Raw genomic sequence first — 26,108 nt, forward strand, 5'->3', positions numbered from 1 at the left:
AGACACGTATGTATGTGATTGTAATGTAATACGTGTGTGAGGTGGAGTCCTGCCTCAGCGAGGAAGCCAAACAGTAGCTCCCGTTTGCACACTGAGCTTCACTTGAGTGGAGCATCATCACTAGAAGAGGTGGACGTTGGCTGGCTGGCTGGCTGCACGCACGCACGCACGGTGCGCACCAGCAAAACGCGCATTTGCTTTTTCACGCGTAAAGGCGCATCATCATTAACATCATCATCTGATACCGTTCAACAGGCAAAGACGAGGCGATCTGATTTTCCCCACCAACGTGTACGTGGATTAACTTTGTGGAGAATGCAGTCAGTGTGGAGAAGAATGAGCGCAACTATCGGTTCTCGTGGATGATGATGTCCCACAATGAACACAGGTTGGTTGTAAGCTTATTCATGGATTACTTTCATGTCAATCTTGAGCTTGAGATACAGAGTTGTGAAATTTAGTATATCTCTGTGAAAGCTTTTGAAATGTAATTGTATTGTAAAAATAGCACTTAGAGTCAATACTAAAGGCATTCTTTCACAGTGATCTCACTTACATTGATAATTAGTTTTAAAAATCTGTTGAGATTTTTCAGTTTTTTTTATTTTTTTTATTATTCTAACATGTATATTAGGGATGCTCCCCAATCACGTGATCGGTAATTAGGCCCAATCACATAATTTTTATAGGATCAGAATCGGGTGGAAAAAAATTGAGTTTTCAAGAAACTTTTTATCTTAAAATCTAAGAAGCAATGCAATTATCCAAACGTGCAAGGATAAAGCCAAATAAACAATTTATAAAGAGTATATGCTATTTTTATATGCAACACTCCAGAGACAGTTAGGAAACACTGCAGGTAGGAAAACATTATGATAGCTGTCGTGGAAAACTAACAATAAGGTTATGCAACAGTGACAATATCAGAAGTATATGTTAGTACTTTGCATTTCAATAGGCTTTTTTTCCACCTCCGTCCATCCAAAATGTTGGACCTGGACTCAGTATTGGTTGATCCACATATTTAGGTCACTTGGACTTAGGTGCAAAACAGCCCTAATTTCTTTACACATGGTCATCTGCAGGTTAAATGTGAAAATAAGGATGATATAACTTTTGTCACAAACAATACCATTGGGCAATTGTTTATTTGTAAGCTTTCCCAAAATCTTGAATATGTTAGTATTTTTTTATGCATGTACAAGTAAGATTTTTTGTGGACATTGGCTGAAATAATATCCTGTGTTTGGATTTATCACAGCCCACCCGTTTTTCACTTCTTTTGATTTTCAAACATTTGCTTTTCTTGAATTCTGGTTGCATAATTCATATCCTGTTGTTTGCAGTTGGATGCTTTGTCAGCCTTGGACACTCGTTTTTCTTTTGTTTTATTGTTCTTTGACACTCAAAGAGCCTTTTCAGCAAAAGTGTGTGTGTGTGTGTGTGTGTGTGTGTGTGTGTGTGTGTGTGTGTGTGTGTGTGTGTGTGTGTGTGTGTGTGTGTGTGTGTGTGTGTGTGTGTGTGTTTATGTGCTTTCAGTGAAAGAATGACGAGAAGGAAGTCCATTTGTGTAGTGAAAATGTGTACTCTTAGACGTTCTTAGTGACTGGGTTTGCTAATGTCCTTCCCATGGACATCCTGTGTGGACTTATTCAAAAAAATGCAGACAAGACTACTGCTTTGTCTCTATTTATAATAGATACGAATGTCCCTAAAATAAGACATTCAGTAATTCACAAGAACACGAATACGTAAAGATAGTTTTTAATCGGATGTGCGTCACGGCAGGTGCTCAATAACAGGAAGCTGCAAGGGGTGTGCACAATTTGTTAGGAATGAGTGTGTTTCATGATGCTTCTAAACTTCAGTGATGCACACAGCTATCACCTTTGTATTTTTAGTATATTCCTATACTGTACTCTACATATTATCTTTGTGGAGTTTGAAACCTGACGAGCTACCATTGATTGTGATCCCTAATAGTGTTATTTCCCAGACAGGGAGATGTTATTGTTTTTCCTTAAGTACGCTTTGGCTCTGTGGGTTTTTCTGCTGATAATCTTCCCTGTAGTACCTTGCATGTCACTGACTACTGGACAGGACATGGGTCTTTCCCTAGAGAAACAAGCATATTTATATTTGTGTGCCCTAATTATAAAAAGGCTTCAATTTCATTGCAGGATTTTTTTTGACATTATATTTATTCTTTTTGCAGATTTCCAAAACCCGCTACAAAACCCTCGACCAAAGGTCCGAAGTCATTTAACCATCAAAGTGCAGTCCAAGCTGATGCAAAGGCCTTGTCCTACAGTAGATGGGTCAAAACCTCCTGTCGCACCCAAGCCCAAATCTTTCTATGCATTCGTAAGACAGGACGAGCAATGCTCCACACAGAGCCTCTCTAATGGAGACCTGTGGCACTCTAATGGGGAAACAAATCCTAGTAAGAACACTGCTTCGGACCAGGAAAATGAGTTAAAAACTGAAACAGACAAAGAGGTCAAAGATGTAACAGAAGTAGAGGCGAAAACACACTGTGTGGAAATATTAAAGAAGGATAATGATAATGATATTGAGAGCTTTGGCGCTGAAGACACAGCTACACCAAATAATGGTTTGATTGAAGATACCCCTGACAATGAGGATCCTGACAAAGACTCAAATCAACCTGATGAGAACCAAAACAAAGATGGATTTGTTCTCATGTCTCCCACGGAGGAAAATGAGGAGGATATAAATAGTGAGGCAGAGGAAAGGAATAAACAAGTGTTGAATGAAAAAAATGACAATTACCTAAATGAACAAACATTTGATCAAATGTATTCACTGAGTATGGGCGAGACAACCTGTGTTGAATTCAACTTACCCTCAGATAACAATGAGCTGGAAATTGGAAGATTTGTATTTGGATTCCGCACACTTCCAACAGTCACCGAGGAGTATCCCTATGATGTGATTGGCCCAACAGATGAAACCAGTGACACATGTGGGTCTTGTGATCGACCTGAAAGTGGAGAGGCTGAAGTATGGCAACCAGAACGGGCCACCAAAGATGTGTCCGGTTGCTTTCGTTTCACCTCCAGCACGGAAGATGTGTTTGGCCCATATTCTGTCATTGAATCTGTTCCACCAAACGAAAACTGTACTGCTGACCCAGAGTGGGGGGAGGATGAAACTGATGAAAATCAGTCTAATGATCACCAAGCACCACTGGCTTCAACCCCTGAGCCTTTCTATGTCTCATCAGATGACGTAGATAAACTCGAAGATAAGCAAACATGCACAGATAAAGCAGAGGTTGAGGAACACTTGGATCAGCACTGCGAAAAAACAAAAGACACCGAGTCAGCAGATGAGTACGCAGACATTGATGATTCTTCCTGTCCAAAAGCCGATGACTTTGACCAGTTAGAATGTGTCTCTTCAGAAGATTATGTGGAAATAGGTGATGACGATGACGAGGATGAGCCAGAAAAGAAACAAGTTAAAGGAAAAACTGTGAAAGAGAGAACAGCTCAACGAGATCAGGCTCTCCTCAGTCAAAGAAATAGCTGCCAACCTCGCCTTAGGTTATGCAACATCACTGTGCCAAAAGACCTAGACCTGTGCCGCACACCAGAGCTAACCAATAGGGTGGTATTTGCCCACACCACAGAGGCGTTTGAAGAAGACATCGAGGAACTCGATTGTCATATTGTGCCTTTCGATGAGGACACTGACTCAGAAAGTGACGAGCATATTTATGAGGAAGCTGGCTTCGACTCTGAAGGGGAGAACTTTTTGAACCTAGATAGGAAGACAATTGTGACACGTTCTCGCTCTTATTCTGGAAAAGTTCCAGGTTATGTTCCAGAAACTGTGCCCGAAGAGACAGGCACGGAATATCAAACGCATGACTACTACACAGTGTCCTTGGATCAGAACAGTGAGCCAATTATCCAGTCTGAAACAGCTAGGGACACCTCCCTAGTCCCATCTACAAAATCTCGCCGCTTCCTTTTGTACTCCCGTTCTGCAGGGAGTCCCGAATTGTCCTTGGCTGAACAAGTTTTGAATGACGACATTAAGATCAAGAGGAAAGATGACACTCTTTCTCTTCCATGTGTTATGACATCTTCTGGAAGTTTCTCTCAACGTAGCCACCAGTCATCCAGTGGGGTTTCAACCCCAACCTCCCTAGCGGACATACCGCCACCATTTGAATTAGCGTATATCACAAAGAGACCAGTAACTAAGAGCTCCCCATCGGTCTTGATCCAGCACGATCCTGATGACAAATTTAAGAAGAAGAAAATTTCCTTCAAACGTTTTCTAGCTCTCAAGTTCAAGAGGAAGACAGACTCAAAAGGTTTCAGTGATGGTTCTGTTCGTTCTTCTCGGTCTTCTTCTGAGTCCAGTCATCATGGCCCCGCGAGGGTCATTGATCTGGACCGAAGAAGTACCTCAAGCTCTCCTCATATGGTAAATCCCCAGCAGTGTTCTTCAGACGTGCCATCAACTTTTGTCCTATACAAAGATCCTCAGAGAAGGAAAGGTACCCTGAAGGCTTATGGCAGAGGGGTTTCCAGAGTTGAGTCTTTTGAAGAACGGTCTCAACGCTCTGCCATGCCATTGCCTTTAACCAAACCCCGCTCAATCTCCTTCCCTAGTGCTGACACTTCTGACTATGAAAATATTCCTGCTATGAGTTCTGACTATGAGAACATACAAATTCCAGGCAGACCTGCCAGATCGCACACTGTTACAGAGTTTTTTGAAGATCCAAATCGCATGACAGTCCCCTGCAATGAGAATGATGGATATGTTGACATGAATAGTTTCCCCGGCATAGACAGCAAACCTTTGAAAGCAGACCCTGAAAGGTATGTAATGTTTTCACTAAAATTACTGTACTATTACCTCATTGTTATTGAGCCAAGGAGTACTATGTGGACTGTTTTCATATCTATTTGTCATGCTCACAGTCTGTAAACTGATTTACTATGAAAAATCCTTAGACCTCTGTAACTCTTTTAATTTGGGCTATAAAACCATTTCCATTAACATAGAATGAGTAGAAAAACACAGTTGATAACAGCGGAACTTTACCCTCTGTTTTTTTTTCTTGGTGATAAAACCAAGCTGCGTGTAATTTACCTATGCCGGTGAATCATGTTAGAAGGCATTTATCAGGATTGATCTTTTCAAATCAATAGTCAGTGCTTACCCATTGTGTAGTATTGTAAGAATCGTTTAAATTGCACTCTTGACCCTTTTATAGCGTAATAACGTGTTTTGCATTCTTAAAGTATCCTGCACAAAGCTGAGTTAAATCTAGCTTCTGTAAGAGTCTGTTAAATGAGAGATGAGCACCCAGCTGGTTTGTGGGATAGCCCTTTGGGGGGGATTTAGATAATGTTTTAGAGGTCACTTCGGGTGTATCTGCCTCAATGATAAAACATATAAGCAATCGCTCGCTAAGCAAAGATTATTCACAGGAGATAAAGTCATGATTAGGTGCAATTAAAAGTCAGGGGGAGGGGAGCCAGAGAAGAGTATTGGCTGTAAAAGAGCATATTCCACACAAGAAAGGAAAAAAGAGGACTGTGCTAATAGATGAAGCATGGGTGGGTGTGACAAAACATAGAAGGATAGTTGAAAGAAAGAGGAAAGAAGGTACAATGAGTAGTTTGCCTCTAATTGCTCTCTTGTACCCAGCACTTATGGTTAAGTTTAGAAATGCTTTTATTAAAGTACCACCCTCATGCATGCCGCTCATTCATTGCACCCTTGGGGGACCAATGGCTTTACGGCAGTGGGTGATGGAGTGAAGAATCACTGCGGTCAGACAGTGTCAAATTACCTCAGCATGACCGCAAGCTCTAGTTGCAATGAAGCCACAATCTTTCCCATTCTTAATAAAATAGTAGTGCTTGATGATGTATGTGTGGTCAAAAAATACATTTCATTGTAGAGAACTACCTAAAATACATAAAGATCATATTGGTGTGTTTTCAAGATTATGGTCATTTCTGCTTAAGGGAACACACAATCACACCATTCAATCATATACACCTTAAAATTTACATAGTATATCTCAGTATTTTACTTTTACCATATTCATATATACTTTTGTGTCTGCTCCTTTTCTCTAGGGGATGTTATTGTTGTGGCACATTCTGAATTGATAAGCTCACCTGCAGCACTCACTATAATGCAAAAGCCAGTACTCTAGTACTATCCTCTTCACTTCAACACATTTTCCCTCGAGAGCCTTGTGTTGTTTGAGACACACTTTAGTGGCTCTAGAGGGGCTGATTAATGTTTATTTGAATGGAAAGGTTCAGCACATATTTTGGAGAATACAGCCACAGTTTTTGTGGGTATGTTTTATCCTAAACTTTAATCTCACCACCAGACTGGCACTTGGTAAAAAAGAATTTACAATATGGTGACAGAGCTGCATGTTTTACAACGTTGCTCTGACTGTATCAGGCTATTTAAATAGTCATATTCATTTCAATTTTCAAGTTCAAACTTACTAATGAATAATGGCTCAACCCAGTATAAGCCAAGGAATTATTCAGCAAGTGTGTGTGTGTTTGTAAAATGCGGGTGTACTTTGTCAAAGATGGCACACTCGCTAAGAAAGCCCCCTCCGCTTGCCAATTAGCAGTGTGGCAAAATATGAGCAGTAAAAAGCAGTTTGCCAAAAAAAGCGTGTTACTTGTGCTCATATTCAACTTTGAAACCATAAATTGTCCCCAGGTGTCAGTTTTAGTAATTTTCACTTTAAGAAAATGTGCTGAAATTAACACTGCATAAGGGTTTCACCTTATGCAGTGTTAATTTCATAATTATTAATATGGGTTAAAACCTTTTCTGTGCCAATCCCAACCATGGCGGCCATAGTGATACGGGATGAAGGAGTTCCCTTATGTGTATTGTTGTACTGGGTGGTGGCTCTATGGTGCGGTGGTGGATGGGGTGTGTCGCTGGCTCACCAGGCCCGGTGCCAGGCATTCTTAGGTCATTGCCAGGTCATCCCCGGGGAGGAAATGTCTAGCCTAAAGGCTGTTTACAGGAAATGCAGGACAAGGGTTGGACAGGAGACAAGGAGAGGGAGACATAAATGACAAATTGCATGAATGTGTGGAAGAAGGGAGTCACCATGGTGGTGGACCGAAGGTGCTTAGAGTATTCCAATAATGCCGTGTCTGCTTTTCAAGTGCTGCTTTTTATGGAACCTTTCTTTTGTGACATATTTGCTTTGAGTAGACCCATGAGGACAGGTTGCAAACTGCAAAGTTACAATATTGCACACAGCATGTAGCCCTTTTTTGCTGCATGATGTGGATTTATCACACGCTGTTACCTGTTATGGTAAATGGACTTGTAGTTGTACAGCGCCTTTGCACCTTCACGGCACTCAAAGTATATTACAGGTAGTACGACAAGAAGTCAGGGCACTGTATTATTAGAACACCATACAATATCACATTAAAAACACAACCGCCACAGGCAACACATTATCGTCGGAAAAAAGAACTAGCAATATAAAACTGAAGCATTCAATTTTCACAATTCCCCCATCAGTTTTGCTCGTGTTTTCTACAGCAGCAGAAACACCTATTCTTGCTGGGCCTATTTTCCGTAATAGTGCCATTAAAAGTGTTTGTATGTGTGTGTGTGCATATGTGTGTATGGGGGATTGTGGTTGCAATTAATATATATTTAAATTCTTCTGACTTGCATATTGCAGGTATAATCCAATAATGTCAGTTGAATGTAGGTTTCTTTTTTAAAGAAAGGGAATTTGGCCTCTAAATTTGACACAGTAGATTAACAGTGTTTCCATAATATTTCTTTGGAATTATTTAACATATTCTGTCCCATATGTACATTGTTTTACCTGTAGGAATCATTACGACGGTTTGAATCCTTTCTTTTTACTGCACCGTCAACCATTTTTTCTGTCTTTTTGTTCTGTTCACATGTTGCCTGCCAGTTGGTCTTTTTCTTACAGTATGTGAGCATTTCTCACTTTTTTTGTTAACAAACATGAGTGAAGAAAGCCACCTGATAGTGTAGTGGTTCATTTATCTGACTTCGGTGAGGGCAGTGTGGGATAGATTCCAACTCAGTGGGTGTGTGTTTGTGAGTGCATATGGATGTCTATCTCTGTATGGGCCCCATGACAGACTGTTGACCAGGTGTAGTCCGACTTTCGCCCAAAGTCAGCTGTCAAGGTTAAGCGGTGTGGAAAACTAATGAATGCATGACAGTGTTTTTAGAAAGTTGATGTATTTCTTTAAAGAAATTCCTTCAGAAACTCAACGTCACCCTGGAGATCAAACTGTTTTGTCTATATTGGGATTCAACGCCAATAGTAGACCACCCAACAGAGTGTGTGCCTCTGTGTGTTGGAATAATTAATTAAAATGTGCTCAAGTACGAAATATTTTGTGACATACACAGTGGAGCTTTAAAAGACCGCATTTTCTATTCATTATGAGGCCACAAATTTGTAATAAATGAGAAAATAATACCAACATCTCCTCTCTTATGCGGCTTAATTATTAGAAAGAGCTTTTTGTATGATGGACTGCAGTTTTACAGCACTGCAATCACAGCAATTAAACAGACTATACAGTTGATTTATACGGCCCAGACATTTTTGGAGATGGAAGATCTTTGTGAAAGCGCTTGCAGCCATATGAAATGATGCGGTGAATGTTTATCTGTAATAATTCTGCTGTGGTCAGCTCTCTTATTGCTGGTTTTAGATCATCTTCCAATCATCAACCTTGTTAGGGGAATTTGATCAAACACACTAAATGGCTTTTAACGGTTCAGACAACCTTAATAATTACCCTAGGTAGCATTAGAGAGATTATAAGAGAACTGACCCACAGTGAGACCCCTAGAGCCTTGCTCCACTACGCTGAAGGATTATCACTGTACAAACACAAGTGTGTCATCGGTAAAGTGATGAATTGGGAAGGGGATTATAGTGTGGCACTGTGCTGCATGTGAAGAGTGAAAATGCTTAGAGACGCTATCCATTATCCGTCTTGGATGCCACTTATCCTCACCAGGGTGGCAGGTGTGACGGCGCTACTCCCACTTGACTTCAATTCACAGGTGTACAACACCTTGAACGAGTCACCAGCTAATGGCAGGGCACATAAAAAAATACAACCATTATACACACGATCACACTTGTTGTTTTAGAGTCCTAACTTTAAGTGCATTTTTTTTAGAATATCGAATTAAGGTACAAACAAGATTGATTTCCCTCTCAGTATGTTGTGCTTTTGTTTTTCCCTGATGTTACAGTGCCTACACTGAGCCTTTCCCCCTTAGCTCAGTCTCTGCTGGGTCAACTGAGGAGGACCATGGTCGTACCTCAGAAGAAGAAGAAGGATCCATGGAGCAAGCCTATGATCGACAAGTATGTTGTGGGAAATAATACGCCCGGAAGATGACCTTATAGACGGGCTTTCACAATAAATTATTACATTTAATCTATGAGAAATTGTTTTGGAAATTTCCCCCCTTTGAAAAACATAATACAGATAAAGTACAGGAAACCTGCCAGTATCCCTTTAAATGGTTTCAATGTAATGTGTTGAGCCCTTTTGATTATATAAAATTAGATTAAATAGCTGCATTGCTGTCCCTGGTACTGCACACTCATACATAATGCATTCGTATTTTAAAGTGCCACCTTTGAGAGGGCCCTGATGTCTATGCTACTTTTTAATGAAATAATCAATCTTTTTCTGACAGCAGAGCAAAAAAAAAATGTATATATACTTTTTTTATGTGGAATTTGTTTTTGTATCATCACTGCTGATGATGCTTCAGAGCAGTAAATATCTTTTAAATATTAGCATTAATCTGTCACTACTCTCATACAGACTGACGGCCGTTCTCGAGCGTTCTACGTTGCGAAGGAGCTTGTCGATTCAGAAAGACTGTGAGTATCGCCATGGTGTCATCACACCATGTTTTGCCTGTTGTAATGTCACCCATGTGTGAGATAAACTAGCAAGCTGCATTCAGAGGAACTGTTTCATCCTCACTCTGCTTTCCACTTAACTAACCCTCTAATGTGGTTTCATCATACATAATGTATAGATCTTGTAATGAGATTAACATTGCTTCAATTTGTGCACGTTGCAAAACAGCACTCTGTTCTACAAAAATGTGTCTTGTGTTATTTACCTATTTGCATCACATTGTTAAGTACTGGTGGCTTTATTCTTTATTTTATATCACCAACCAGCCTCAAAATTCACATGAACTGTCATTTCCACAAGAGTTCTTATTTCTGTTTTATCTTTTTCAGACATGTCAGTGCCCTCAAGTACCTTCAAGAGGTAAAAACCTTCTCCCCTTATTCCATTTTCTTAAAAGAAAAAAAAAAGGGAAAAACGCTGATAACATTTTATCATGCAAGTCTGCTCCCAAGCCTCTGTCTGCCTCTTCTCCCCCTGCTGTAAGCACTGTTAAAGTTTATCAATGTTGTTGCAGTGCAATCTATTTCCTGGTCTTGACAAAGTTAACATATTGTGCTCTGGTGTGGTCAGTTGTAAAGTTTGGCAGTGTATTTACAGCGCCTGCCGATATTGTCCTTACGTGATATACAGTATGGATAAAAGTATTTGGGCAACTGGCCATGTCACGGCAAAAGAAGATAAAAATGAGGAAAATTGTCCTAAATGTCTTCAACATGAATTAAGTGCCTTAAATTTTAGTCCATAATCTGTTCGAGCACATGCTTAATATTTTTTGCAAGGTACTAGAAACCCCAAAAAGAGCAAATGGTGTACATATGTTGACGTATACGTAGCTATTGTAACAAGTTAACAAAAAAAATGCTTTGTAAAAAGGTGTATATGAATTTTAATTCATGGCTATGAGTTAAAATCTGTCAGGTTGACAGTGAATTCAGAGGAGACTCTCAGTCAGATGTGCCTTTTAATCTTGAACAAGGTCACCCAAAGCTCATGCATGCTTGTATTGTAGCAAGATATATATATATATATATATATATATATATATATATATATATATATATATATATATATATATATATATATATATATATATATATATATATATATATATATATATATATATATATATATATATATATATATATATATATATATATATATATATATATATATATATATATATATATATTAGCATGGAATTTGATGACATTCAATTTTAAAAATGCAAATATTATACAAGAGAACCCACTAATGACCTCAAGGCTGCACAGGAAAGACTAAAAGCCACACTTTTACGTTATTCAAATTCCAGACGCATATATTCAGATAAAAGGTACTCCAGTACCATAAACTGATTATCATTTCTACATTTACGAGATGAAATGAGAGGGCTACTGAAGCAATATTTGTCTAGAACTTTAAATCTTGGTCCTCTTCGGCATGTACTGTTAAAATAGTTGGATACAAACAAAGTGCCATGCATAAAATGAAGTCATTGAGCTTGGAAGCCAAGCAGTGGCTCAACATGCTTGTTTTTTGGGGGGTTGAGCTTGAGACTCATATGAGCTATTGTTCCATTGTCTGATAAGGAATAACAAGAGCCCAAAGAATTTCCAGACCTTGTCTCTGTGAAGGAAGGGAAGCCGTGCTCCTCTTTTAAAGGACTTTTCACACAACAGCTTCAACATTTGAGGCTTATTTGTCTGTTTTTAATTGATACTGGTGACCTCTGGAAGAATAATTTGGCAGCCAAGTGTAACAATCTTCTTAAAATCAAATTGGGGATATAGTAGGTCACACAACATGTGTCAGTATGTGTAAAAGTAGGAGACAATCATCTAGTAGCTGATCTTGTCTTTGGCAGATGTGATGAATGCTAACGTGAACAAGTTCAATCGTGCAAGACGAACGGCTTATAGCACTAAGTGGCAGCACATTATCTTACAGCCAGCTGGGACATCTTTAAATCTGGGCGTTATACAAAACTTCTGTCCAAATTGATGGCCTTATTACACAAAGCCTGTTGCTAAGACAAATAATTGGATGAAGTCAGATTGTCAGACAGCCTTTTTTTTTCTCTTACAGAATTGTTTTTAATTTGAATCTCTTTACTGATTGCGTCTAATTCCTTTGTAGAAGAGACACTTGCCTGTTAATTCACTTGAATTCTAAGACATAATGGAACTTTCTGTTCTTTTCTAGTCAGATGCTAAATGTATAGTAGATTCCGCTCTGAATGCAAAACAATACTGTGGCATCAAGGCCATTATGCAACACCTGGTAGTGTGTCTTTGCAGACAGTTCCTCCTTTCCTGAATGCCTGGACAGAGCCCAAATTGGAGGAAGGGCAGCAGGAAGGATGTTTAGGAAGACCTGACCTTCCTCCTGTTTTCCTTCCTATTCCACCCTCATACTTCAACATTCACTGGCATTAGTTACACCTGCAAAGTAAAAATCTAAGTTCAATATAAAAGAAACTGCTGTTATGAACATAGTTTTAATGTCAATAAAAACACTACATTTTTAATAATCTTAGTCAAAGTTGAGCACTATTTCCATTACAATATAAAACAATAAGTATAATATACGTATGTTTTTGAGTTCCTTTTTTCAACAGAATAACCGATTACCATTATTTTTTGTTAAATCTGGTTGTGTGTACTAGGCATATACAATTTGATCATAATTGGACTGGCAATTTTTTTATATACATGATTTATTTATACATGAAATTTAGGGTCAGTGCATGTACATTTTAATGTCTCACGTTCTCCCTCTTTCCTCCTTGCTCCCCCCTTTCCTCGTTCCTATACTATCTTATCAACTTTATCTTCATCACCTTTTTTTGGTTCATTTTTGTATTTTGAAGGACTTCAGGCCAGCAGTGGCTGAGGCTTTGGACGAGGACGGGGATCCGATAGTGGAGGATCAGAGATTGGAGGAGATCTTGGGTGTTCTTCCTCAGGTCTTAACTTTCCACAGCCAAATCCTCACTGAGCTGCAGGGGCGCATCGATCACTGGTACACAGTACCATAAACATGACCATGGGATTTAATAATCAGTTTTTTTTAACATATTCCAATGTCATTTCATGCATAGGGAGGAAGGCCAGAGAATGGTGGACGTGCTCTTGTCACATCAGGACGACTTCAAGGTGTTTGATACCTTCATCTCTGAGTATGATCGCAGCATGGCTCTTTTGGAGGAGAGCTGCAAGGTCAATCCAACCTTTGCTAGCACCGTTAAGGAATTTGAGGTTGGTTACCTAATTTCATTTACTTGTAATAGTTTATCTATTTATATGACATTGGACCTCTTGAAGCCTTGGTAGACTACAGCCTATCCCTTTTGATACAAGAAAAAAGTAATCTGAGCCGTCATTCAAACTCAGAACCGTTAATTGTGAGGCTGCATATGTTCTAACCAAATTCTTCACTGTGTTTATTGAAGCATACCAAATTTCCCTGTTGGTCAAGGGACATTGCTTTGTTCAGTCATTCTGGTGATATTATTCTTTGTACTCTTCCATCAGAGTTGACCTTAAATGTCTCTTTTGTGTGCACCTTTCAATGGGACTGACATTTTCTCTTTCTCACTCAGTTTCTTTATCTGGTCAGTAATCCATTTGTTGTCTCTTGTAAAGAATCAGACAAGAAAGGTTATAATTGGTAAATCGGCTTGCCACTTTTATTGGTTCCTCTATTCAATGTATTTTCCCTATATAGTCTTTCTTTGGCAAAAATTGAAAAGCAAACGTGCACAGCGGTTGTAATAAAAAACATTGGCAACATTCATTAAAAAGACAGAATATTAAGATAGTGAGATAGTAAGATAACCTCGTCAGAATCTCATTTCCATGCAGCTGTACGGCTGTCTGGAGAATAGAGTCACTATTTAGACAGAGCTAACTGCATTTGACTGTTCACATCAGTACCTTCACATACTTTGATTTGCTGGATGTTTGTTGACTCAGTGCTTCCAAGTATTTCTAGTTTGGAAAGAAAGTGGACAATGCACCAACTGTTTCTACTCATGAATATTTAACAGCAGCTGCCCCTTTCTAAAGGAAGAAAAAAAAACAAGTTTATACCTCCTTGATGCAATGCGATCTAAAGTAATCCACTCAAACAGATGGATCTAATGAACACCTAAAATCTGGAATATAGTATGTAATGTACTTTTTGCACTATAAGTTGTATCAGACTTTTAGCTGCACCAGCCATAAAATACAAAATGAAGAGGAATAAAAAAACATATTTATCATATTTTGGGTGATTTTTAATAACAACAATTCATTGTAGTAGTAACATTAAAATTGAACTACGGAATACATTAAAGTCTTTAGTATTACTTTTGAAAAATTGCACCAGACTGTCTGGAATAAAGAGAAGACGTTTACGCACAGTAGCCAAAGTATATGTTATAATCTTTAAAATATTTTAGTTGGCACTTATCCTTGGAAAAAGAACATTTTCCACACTTGGTCTATATCAGCTGAGACCATGTCTTTTGATAACCTTAATAAAAGTTGGGGCTAATTAACCTCTTTATTTAAGCTTCATGAACTTGAGTCCGACTAATTGGCACCTGCAGTAAATGAAGTGATAAAGAGAAAGGTGAATGCATGAAAAGACATTACCTTATCAAAGGCCAGTTCATTTTCATTGCAGTGAGGGATTATATGTTTGAAAAAGAGGACTTAACCAGAGGCATGTTTTACAGTATACTTGCCACTACATTTGCATATGCATATAGAGTAACCTACATTGTAAATAAACGATGTGTTTATTTTGCATCCTTTTGTTGGCCTAATGTATTTCGTGAAAGCAAGTGATAGATGTTGTGTTGTGTCAAGCACCGCCTTGGGACTAGCATGGAGATGTGAGCCTTCTTTAATGAAAGAAAAGTAGCACCAAGGGAGAGCAACGTGGGTCACTGGATATACTGGACCACCCCAAAGACAAGGCTATATTCAATTATATATTGTTTTCATAGATTTCTACAGGTTTAACTTCTTGTCCATCGTTCTTTTTAAATCTACTCTACAAACCCTGATTGTGCAGCTGAGCCCGGGAATAGAAGTGTTAGTAATTTCATTGTGGATGTGGTGACAGTGATGAAGTAGCCCGAGACCCCGATCAGATCAGAGTTAGCCCTTACAGGATTAGAGCATCCTCTCCACAGCTAGTTCCTTGTTTGCTGCACCATCTATAAACATTGGCCACCACAGGGTGACACAAATGTAATGGATTTAGTGAAGCTGCTTTTATGAATCTATTTTTAAGTGGCCCAGCTTGTGCACGACTAGGTTTCTGCAAAGTTGGCTTGTTTTGTCATGTGTAAGAAGGTCAAGGTGGCAAGGGGGAGCTGTGCAGCAGGTGGAAGAAGAGTGAGAGAGAAAAAATAAGCATTTGGAGTGAATCCCTCGCTACTCATGGTAGCTGGGCAATGAGGCGGACAAAAAGTCATTATAGGAGCACACTTCTTTACAACTCCCCAATTAGATCAGTTTTGTGTGTGCAGACAGAAAATCAGCTGGCTGTGAAAGAGGCTTGAAAAGGTACGTTAGTTTGGCTGCGCTTGTTTGCGCGGATGTCTGTGGGTCTGCATCACAGCGTGAAGCATCGTTCTTCTTCATCTCTTGATCACTAGCCCGAACAAGCCAAATGCTAATTATCATCTCTGGCACGCATCAGCAAACTAATTTCTCTGAAGAAGTGTCAATTGGATGAAAATTTACATGCGACACGATGAGGAGAGCAGATGCTCTAGTGGAAAGTGGGGTAACCATTCAGTTTTCTAATCCAGAATTGGAATTTCTGTTCTCCTACTGTCGTGGTCAGGAAAAAAATGGATGAAAAACAAAAAATTGAGAAATATCTTTTTCTTTCCCCTACGGAGATGACATATATAAAATGTGGGTGTGTGCATGTTTTCCCCCTTAGGGTGTAAATACCTGTCAGAAACAATTACACTGATTGATTTTCCAATACTATCTGGATTCTCTACCCCCTTTGTCCTACCAAATGAATCATCAGGGAAGAATGGGATTTTTCTTTTCAGTTTTCTTGTCTTGCGGAATGGAAGGTCACCTTAAGCAGCACAATTGCCTCCTGACCTTGTCGCACATCATATTGGACAGGTTAACTAACCTATATGCTTTTGTGGGCATACAAGGGATAAACACACTGGGGTTAAATAAATAGACTTGGGTTGATGAGACAATCAGAAATACCTGGGTCACATGAGAGATGAATGACAATGGGCAATCATAAGGAAACTACGCTCACATGAGATAATTCCACCAAGCCAAATCCCACTAAACAGACACTGGTAGGCTGTATAAGTGAGTCAAGTCTGTGTCCAAGTCATCAAATTTGTGACTCGAGTCCAAGTCCCTATGAATCTAGGCTAATTGTCTGGTAAATGGGCACCATGCTTCTGAGTTCAGATGGACAGGTGTTTGCCTCACTTTAGGGCACGTCAACAGTAGTCATGAGACAAATTAGGATGCTGACAAATCAACACTTTTTGATGATGCATTCTTCCTAAAACGGTTGTTGTGTTATATATTAGTAGCACTTTCTACTGTTCAAAAATGCTCAATAAAGGAAAAATATGTTTTGTTTATTATTATTATTTTAAATTTTTGCAGAGGAAAAGTCCAGATGCTGCTGAAGTACCACTGAAGCACCAGCTGCTACAGATCCTAGTGAGAGTTCTGCAATATCGCATGTTGCTCACAGGTAACTGTGTATCTATCACATGTATCTATGAAATAAGTTTCAAGCATGATATGACCATTGGGGTCCCAGTAAAAGTTTTGAAAATATGTGATGTTCTTGTTGACTACATCCAGATTACCTCAACAACCTTTCACCTGATTCTAAAGAATATGAGGACACACAAGGTAAAAGTTGTGATATTAGGATATAGACAATATAAAGTTGCAATTCATCACTTACTGATATGCTTAATTTATAGTGATTCATTTCTTTCTCTTTTTCTGTTTCTATTTCAGCTGCCTTAGTGATTGTATCAGAGGTGGCGGACCAGGCCAATGACAATCTTAAACAAGGGGTAAGATATATTGAAATAAATCTGGTTAAATGAGCTTTATCATTATTTTTATGATAATTTCTGAAATATAGCATATTAATGTTCCCACCAATAAAAAAAAAAAACAAGAAGTTCATTTAAATTAAAAATCCAACCACAACGAATTGTCATTTGTTTGAGCATCACCCCAAAAAATCTTTAATTTCTTAGATACAAATACATTTTATGGACTAGAAACCCAGCACAAAGGATAAACACATCAAAGATACTGCTGTGTCAGTTAGGAAAATTCATTTTTTTTCTTGTAGAGCTCATGTAAAAGTGTCAGGTGTATCTTGACAAAGGGGAGCTTTGTTAAATTGAACAAGATCTACAGCCTCCCTCATGAATCTTTATGGCGATAATTCAGAATGTTGTGTCTCAGGGGTTTCTCGCTGTCAAGATTGCGGCGCGGCGCACGTTGTTCTTCGTCTCTCTTTATCCTACTGCACTGACATTCACGCACACACATGGGCTGACAGTGCGGGGTACATCCAAGCACCCTCTATCTCCACACCCCCCACCCCCTATCTAGTCTTCCCTATCACAACTCTTTCCGCCTCCCTCTCTTTCATTCATAAACAAACAAGGGCAGTTTCATTCTACTTCTCCTCCTTTTGATAGTCACACAAAATCTCTTTGCTCACTCCCAGGAGAACTTGCTGCGTATGGTCCACATAGAATACAGCATGAAAGGCAAGAAGGACCTCGTGAAGGCTGGCAGGGTGAGCGTAATCTCTCTACGAGATCCCCTCTACATTGAAGCTAAAAGCACATTATTACTGAAACGATTGTGTGTCTATTCTATTAACAGATGTTTGTTAAAGAGGGAACACTCATGAAGGTTTCGAGAAAAAGCAGACAGCCCAGACACCTTTTTCTGGTAACTCCTTCTTAACTTTATTCCAAGATGTAAAAAAAAAAATGTTTTTAAACATTTGCCATTTGCCACCACTCATTTATCTAAATACTAAGGTAATTATTTCGGAACTTTGTTGAGATTTGCAGCTATACAAGAGCTGTGGTCCCAGCCTGCATGAACGCAATGCTCACTAATTAACACCTCACTCTGTTGTGTAAAAAGACAATTTGCAGTTTTATAGTGATCTATCTTTTTGCCCATGACTATTTCCTGACAGTGTGCAATGCATCTTTGGTTGGAGGTTGCTTGGCAACTACACACAAGATTTTAACTAGATTTAATGTGTTAATTAGTGAGATGTGATCAGGCCAAGTGAGGTCAAATTGTTTAAACTGAAATTTTCTTCTAAACACCCCATCCAGTCCTAAATTCACTCATGCAATGTGTAGTTCAGAACAAATTTGTTGTTTGTATGTTTATTATAGGCTCTAAAGTAAACCACAATAAATGGAAAATGTATATATGGTCAACAAATTGGAAAAATAATTTATTCACTCAAAATCAACATGTATCATTTGGTGCCAAGCAGTAGTATACTTATTGTCATATATTTCTTAGTACAACATGGTGTTTTTATAGGGTACAGTTTATTAAAAAAAACACATTCACACTGACTTCCACATCTTGAGGTAAACTTTCACTGTCTGATCATAATATATATTGTAGGCATTTTAAAGCCAAAATGAATGCTCACTTAAAAGTAGGTTGTGTTGTGCAAGACATTTTTGACCTCTTAGTGAAGAGCACCTGTTGAAGGCGAAACTAACATGAGCCACAAAAATATGGGCGACTTTGAGACAGAGGTCTGTTTGCAACTATGCAAAGGGCACATGGCCAAAGTTGTAAAATGTCCACTGGGCACCCCACCCACAAGCAGGGGCCTCCCTCTTCAATCTCCTCCCCTCTCCGAACTTGTTTTCCAAAGTCTCGCTTCCTTACAGGATGTTTGGTGTGGGTCACTGGATGCTGATTTCCTGTGTATTGGGAGGAGACTGACAGCAAAGTGAAGGCCAGACACCCCATAGAATGCAGGGAGGGGAAGGTTGAAGAGTTTGGATGGGTGTGGGGTGTTAGACAAACACATCATATGAAATAGAGAAGCCCACTCTATTGTTTCGTTTGTAATTAGTTAGTTCTCATGCCAAGCTCGGCAGAGAGAGGGGGAGAGAGAGAGATGTTTACTATGTACTTCAGACTGGGTAACACAAATCTGATTTTAGCATTAGGAGACTGCATATTTGTTCATATTTCATGGAGATATACTGTCATTTTGTCACTTAGATCTATTACACTGAGTTTGCTGCTGACCAATGTGGAAAGAGGTTGTTTTTTTTGCTGCTTCCTCTAAATCATTTTTAACTCATGCTTTTTACTGATCACATTTTATATTATTTTAGAATAGGATAGTGCTTTATACTTTTAAAGTTTTGAAATCAGAACTCACGGCAAGTAGTATTGAATATTGCTGGTGATTTGCTAATAAATCAGTAGAGATTCCACCAAAGGACGTGCATAAGTTGCTTTATAAACAGGGAATACATTTTTACAAATCAAACAATGCAAAAAGGACCCAAGGAAGAAGATGAAAGATCAATGAGTGTGACAGCAATACAATAGACTGGGAGTTTTAGTAACTGTGGTGGCGGAGCAAGCAGGCCCGAGTTCACAGACTTAGGTAGGTCAGGTTGGTTATCATGTATTGTTTTTCTTGAGAGGCCATCAGCCGGGGCAACATTTTCCCTGGCGTGTTTGGTTGTTGTGCTGTGTTGAAGGTGGCCTGTCCCACCCAAACCTCCTTGACAGTGTAGTTTGAGAATTCTGGGAGAGCTAAGGGAGGCCTGGAACCCAGCACAGGGTGGAGAATTCCTGGATGCTGTCTTTATGGCCCCAGCGGATGTTTAGAACGCACATTAGGTGTGACCAATTATGTCATCTCTTTATTTGGAAGGGGGAGAAATGAAATACCTCTCATGCACAACACAATGGGCTCTTGGTGTGTTCAGGGAATAACAATGCTCTACTTTTCCGTGCAAATAAACAACTTTATTGCCTTATCTTGCTGTGCACTTAACCTGCACACAGGTTGAGGACTGCCGTTTTATAAATCTAATATTAATTCATAATCTTTATGAATGTGGTAATTTCCAGGAATGTTATGCACACAAATAAACGAATACCAATGGTTTTTGATGATTTCTTAAATATCTTTATAGTTTTATCAGCACCTTGTGGTCATTTTGTGCTACTACAAAGTTCTATAATGGGGAAATGCATTACCATAATGTGTGTGTCTCTCTCTATCCAACATCAGATGAATGATATAATGCTATATACCTACCCACAGCAAGATGGAAAATATAGGCTTAAAAACACACTGTCCCTGTCTGGAATGAAGGTAAGATTTTTTTGTGTGTAACACAATATAATATTTGTTTCATAGGATAATATAAACTTGTTGACTTAACTCACAACTGTACATCTACACACATAGGTGAGCAAACCTGTTCTTGACAATGTGCTGAACTGCCTTAAGATTGAGGTTTCTGACATCACCATTATACTCTCCGCTAGGTAAATAAAACTCAATCTGAAACAATTGCTGGCAAAAAAAAAATATCAGCATATACAAAAAAAAATGTTTCAACTTTACTCATTTGCTCAATTTTTATATTGAACATTGTTTTTCCTTTGTCAGCTCGGTTGGGGAACGAGAGGACTGGTTCCATACATTGAGCCGAGCTATTGCAGACCACGCTGCAGGACTCTGTACATTTGGCGGACCCTGTAATGAGGTGACACTGAAGTACTACATATAATATCAATATTTAGGTAGTAAGTTTAGTTAAAACTAGCAGATATGATCTAAAATAAACATTTAAAGAAAAGCACACATCCTGGTGCTCTACAACATATTATTTTCATTATTAACAGGAATAGCAAATCATCTTTATATCAAGATCATTTAAATGCATGTTGTTTTGCTAACCAGTGTTTTTATGTATTCAATGCATGCTTTAACAGGCCCGTGAGAAACTGTGGATGGACTTGGGTGAAGCTGCTCCTGTTCTGGTCCCTGTGGCTCATGTGATGATGTGTATGAACTGCACCTCTGACTTCAGCCTCACTCTTAGACGACATCACTGTAATGCCTGTGGCAAGGTTAGACTTGCAAGCATTGTAATTCTGTAGTAGACTTTTTGCTAAGAGCAAGACTAGAGTGTAGTGAAAATGTCTTTCAGGCTTTTGACTATTGCATTGCTCCAGTTTTTCATTAATTTGATACCAGATTATTCATATATTATGTAATGTTTTTGTATTGTGATCCTACAGGTAGTGTGCAGAGCTTGTTCAAGGAATCGATATCCACTCAAGTACCTCAAAGACAGGGTGGCCAAAGTCTGTAACCATTGCTATTCCGAGCTCCGGAAAAGAGGTGAAGTTTAACATACAAGCTTTTAAAGGTTTATTAAAATTATATTGTCATTAGAAATGTATATTGATTGTTTTGAATCTTAGGTGGCAGTGTGTCAGGGGCATGCGGCAACACGAGTCCGCCCACTCATCGGGCCAGTCGTCCTATCTCCGCGGTATTCCAAAGCTTACAGACTCCGAGTTTATGGAGGAGCAGGAAGAGCACATCGTCACTCAATCAGGTGTGTTACATTTGTGCACGTGATGCCCAAATACTAATCAGGGGTGGGAAAACTATCCCACAACGGGCCACAGTGGGTGCAGGCTTTCATTCGAACCCCCAAAGAGGAAACCATTTCATAAATCTGTTATGTCAAGATTGCGGTGAGTTGCTTCTTGGTTGAGCAGAAACCCTATTGGTGGATCAGTTGGAACATAAATATGCACCCACAGAGTCCCTTGAGGACCTCTATCTAGCTACTACACCATGTGATGAATGTTCGAGTGTGAGCTACGGTGTCAAGCAGATGATTTATTATAAAACATGGAATACTTCAAAACAAATCCTTCCCTGACCGGGAATCGAACCCGGGCCGCGGCGGTGAGAGCGCCGAATCCTAGCCACTAGACCACCAGGGAGTTGCATGCCTCATATGTCTGCTGAATGCTATGCATGGCATCCGCAAGGGCAGCAACTGGCCGTTATGCAGAAGTACAGCCAATAGATCTCGCTGAATACCTTATACTTGACTTAAGAAACACAGGCACAATTACTTTTGGGGGGGAATAAAATAAGATTGACTACCAGTTGTCATATTCTGATCAAGTTATATCATTGAAACTTTCTCTGTGCATTTTTAGTTGCCTCTTGAGGTGGAAGGCTCCACCATGAGTGGCATGTTACAGCGCCGAAAGAAGAGCAAGAAGAAATGGAAGCGACTGTGGTTCCTCCTCAAAGACAAGGTGCTCTACACCTTCACAACTCATGAGGTGAGGGGGCACAGAGTCTCCCACACCAGCCCAACTCAGTTGCACATGTTTACTCACTCACACAAGCTTCTTTTCTATAGACTTTTTATGGGATTCTTCTTGCCCTTGCACTTCTGTCAACAAGATGTCATCTCATTCAATTTGCAAGTTGATTTCATTTACCTCCTTGGCTCTCTCTACCTTTAGGATAAAGTGGCTTCTGAGAGTCTACCTGTGCAAGGTTTCACTGTCAAACTGACTGAGAGGCCCGAGGGAGATGAGAGTAGCAATGTGTTCCATCTCTACAACAAGAAAACCCTGTACTACACGTTCAGGGCTGATGATCATCACACAGCACGCAGGTCGGTGTCACTCTTCTTCCTGACATGACCTTTAACTTAATACTAGGAATGAAGGATATCAGCTCAAAAGAATAAGAACCTGGAAGGACTAGCGAGGCAAGATCACCATGTCATGATGTGTTGTTTATCATGTAAGGAATGGACACCCATGAAATATGTGAGATTTGTGGATAAACTACCCTATTTGGATGTAAACGTCTTCACGAAAGGCTTTTCTTTTCATCACCTTTTTGTTTTTACTGTGAGGATTATATATTTTAAAGAATGATTTAAAAAACCAAAATGATTAAATAATGTATATTTTATAGCTCTAGTCATTTTAGTCTTATTTTCTTTCTTTCTTTTTGTGTGTGTGTGTTTTCCAGATGGGTTAACGCCATTGAGGAGGCCACAGTTTTATAGCACCAGCACAGTGTAAGACATTATGACAATGGACAGTCAATGGAGCATAATATGTATCTTCTCAGCAAGGAACCTTCATCCATATCAACTTATCTCAAGAGCGGGAAAAAACAGCTAAAATGCAATTCGGTAAGGAAGTAAAAGTTGAACTTCTTTGTCAGCTTAAGATTTAACTCCCACACAAACCAAAACTCAGTGAGGATCCAATCTTCAAACACAGCAAAGACAACATTAACATTTAAATTGTATTCACAACAGATATTAAGAAAAAAAATCCTTCCTGCTAAACACCTCTCAAACAGGGCTATATTTTTCTACTTGAAAATGATGTTTTATTGCATTATGGATTGTGATCAGCAAGTAGATATCATAGTGAACATTTTATAAACATACATAATACACCTGAAGCCTGAGGCTTCATTGCAAAAAAAAGGAAAAATGAACATGCCAATCAAGGTTTTAAATGCATCATATTTGAGAGCGCTTACAAAAATAAATGGGAATTTTACAACTTTTGAAGTAAATTTATATAAACCATGAAGAGTGAAATATACATATACAGTATCCTTTATGTAATATTCCAAACAACCGTTCTGTAATAATGAACGCTTTTTGTATTTGTAGATTTTTGAAATTTAAAAAAAAATCCAGTGCCAGTTTCTTTCCACGTTTGGCATTCAGTGCAATTTTCATTTAATAATTAATGTGCCTAATATTGAATTATGGTTGTACAATGTTAGTCAATACTGTACTACTCCTACACCAACAGTGTGCTTCTTTTCAATCCACTGTTATAAATTCTAGTTGCTTAGTGTTTTTAAAATTTACATTTACAGTCTAGGTATCTAGTGTATATATTATTGTGCGATTTTTGAAGCTGTATATTTACTGCTCATTTCAATTTGATGACAAAAATGCTGATGTCGAATATTCAGATTCTGAGAGTGCACAATCCCTTCAAGTTGTAACGTGAATCATTTTTTTAGGGTGCTTTTACACCTGCGGTCGGTTTGTTTTGTTTGATTTAGGGGCTGATCTAAATCTATAGAGTAGTCTCTGTTTCCATTTGGCAATTTATGTTCTCCAGGCAAAATTCTGTATCGGGTTAAAATATAAAATATACAGGCAGATGGATGCTATGAGCCTCATCACTCGTTGGGCAAATTTTACGTTTGTGCTATTTAATAAACATAATAGTACAGTCAATAGAGCCTATAATTAGAAGTAGCAAAATGTTTTCAAATGATTTCCTATTGGCTTGGTTTATCATTAACCTCAACATTTTAAAAAAAAACTTTTTTTTTATATCTAAATATAATCATAGCAATGTAAATCTGGTCTGTTTTAAGACAAACCATATAATAATCCATTAAAAAATCAGAAGATTAGGCAGGATTTTGTGGAGAAAATCACTCACATTATGTCCCCTGTAATGAAGCCTGCCTTAGAAATGCTCAAAAAAAAGCAGCTAGAATCTTCTAAATTCTTGAAGAATGGACTGTATTTGTTTTGTCACCCATTTGATTTTTTGTTAAACATTTGCTTACATTATATTTTGTCCTGACCTATTTATTTTCTCAGAGGAAATGTAGAAAGCAAACTGGAGTCCGAATGAGTGAAGCTCATGTTTATTTCCGCTTTTTAATTGTTCTTTTTTTTTCTCTACCTTTTTGTTTTGCTGGCCTTCAATTGTTACATGAGATTGTACCTCTCGAATACTGTGGATTGTAAAAGTACATTTTATGTAAATAGATGCGTATTAAACTCAACTCTTAAGAAAGTACATAATGTTCTTTCTGTTTTCTGTCAGAAATGGCAAACAAAATGTTTTGTGTCATAGCACATCTCAAAAGATGTTTTCCCTTTAGTTGAAATGTGTTGATTTTCTTTCTGAGTTTTATAGTGTGCTGCTGGATCTGCCACACAAAATATGGCACGTGTGGTGTTGGAACGGAGCAACCAAAGGGTGAAAAGGTGAACAAAAGGTATGCATTGTGTTGGGGTAGATTTTCGTGCATCCACTTGGGGGCAGAATATCAACAAAGTAAATTTAACAAGACTAGAGATCACGGGTCATTTAAATGCTGCATGGATGATTCAAAAGAAAATGTTGTTGTTTTTTGCCTCCATGCTGGTAAAGAAAACATGTTTCAATTCAAATTTTCTTTTCTTTGGCAAGTAACCTGCATACTGCATGTTTCCTGCCACTTAAGTCACTTGACAATAGCGATTACAGTAGTTTGCTTTTGCAACCATCAGATTCCATTGTCAATAGAATTTTCCAGAAATTTTTAGCTATGAAAAGATGGAAATTTCCTTGATGTCATCTTGCAAGAAGTCATATAATTATGGTTAACAGAAAGAGTCATGCACGTGTCCAGTAAAATACCCATCATAATGTAAGACACCCTGCTAAGCAACATCTTTTTATGTCTGTCATTGTTAAAATGCAGTGCAGTCATTTTAATTTAGTCATGTTAAAGGGGCATAGACATACAGATGAGACTTTTTTTAATGTCTTTGACAATATACAATTTGTTGGCTCTTTGGAATGCCACCGCAAACAATGAATGCATACTTAAAAAGCCTGTAATTTCCAGGAATGGTGTGTGACTGAGCCATTCTGTACTTCCGCAGTACAGTGCACTATAACTAAAAGTAAACGACTGGCAAAACCGGTATTAATCTTTCTTGAGGCGTTATTGAATGAAACTACCTTTCAAACTTTTTCCCCAGATGTCAGAAAATGTTGCACTACTATCATAAATTAATCATATCAGCATTAAATTTAATTGTTGACATTTACTTTTTGCAATATTTGCAATATTATTGAGCGGGACATTTAACCAGATGACAAAGCTTTCTGAACACAAATGTGGTTTTTGCAATTAACCTCGATGCTAAACTGATAAAAACTTCAAAAGTAAAAACACTCGTCC

The 26,108-nt window shown here is 38.6% G+C and overlaps 1 protein-coding gene and 1 non-coding gene across 3 annotated transcripts; one reads left to right on the forward strand and one right to left on the reverse strand.

The window, feature by feature from the left end:
- Positions 1-272: 272 nt before the first annotated feature.
- On the forward strand, positions 273-24,961 carry fgd5a (FYVE, RhoGEF and PH domain containing 5a). 2 transcript variants are annotated; one of them, XM_077727094.1, is made up of 21 exons: positions 273-388; positions 2,216-4,862; positions 9,319-9,433; positions 9,903-9,961; positions 10,334-10,364; positions 12,874-13,025; positions 13,105-13,261; positions 16,661-16,751; positions 16,865-16,915; positions 17,027-17,085; positions 17,757-17,828; positions 17,918-17,986; positions 20,337-20,420; positions 20,517-20,596; positions 20,721-20,817; positions 21,047-21,184; positions 21,356-21,458; positions 21,542-21,678; positions 22,298-22,426; positions 22,613-22,767; positions 23,133-24,961. In XM_077727094.1, exons 1-21 carry the CDS (start codon positions 379-381, stop codon positions 23,167-23,169), a joined length of 4,473 nt encoding a protein of 1,490 aa, XP_077583220.1. In that variant the 5' UTR covers positions 273-378; the 3' UTR covers positions 23,170-24,961. The 2 variants fall into 2 exon arrangements, with proteins under 2 accessions (XP_077583220.1, XP_077583221.1); XM_077727095.1 differs by having other exon boundaries at positions 22,298-22,399.
- Positions 22,004-22,075, reverse strand: trnae-cuc (transfer RNA glutamic acid (anticodon CUC)). Its single transcript has one exon. It is a non-coding gene; the product is annotated as a tRNA-Glu (tRNA).
- Positions 24,962-26,108: the final 1,147 nt, after the last annotated feature.

Source organism: Stigmatopora nigra, chromosome 10, assembly GCF_051989575.1.
Source record: "Stigmatopora nigra isolate UIUO_SnigA chromosome 10, RoL_Snig_1.1, whole genome shotgun sequence".
In the NCBI taxonomy this organism is placed as follows: Eukaryota; Metazoa; Chordata; class Actinopteri; order Syngnathiformes; family Syngnathidae; genus Stigmatopora; species Stigmatopora nigra.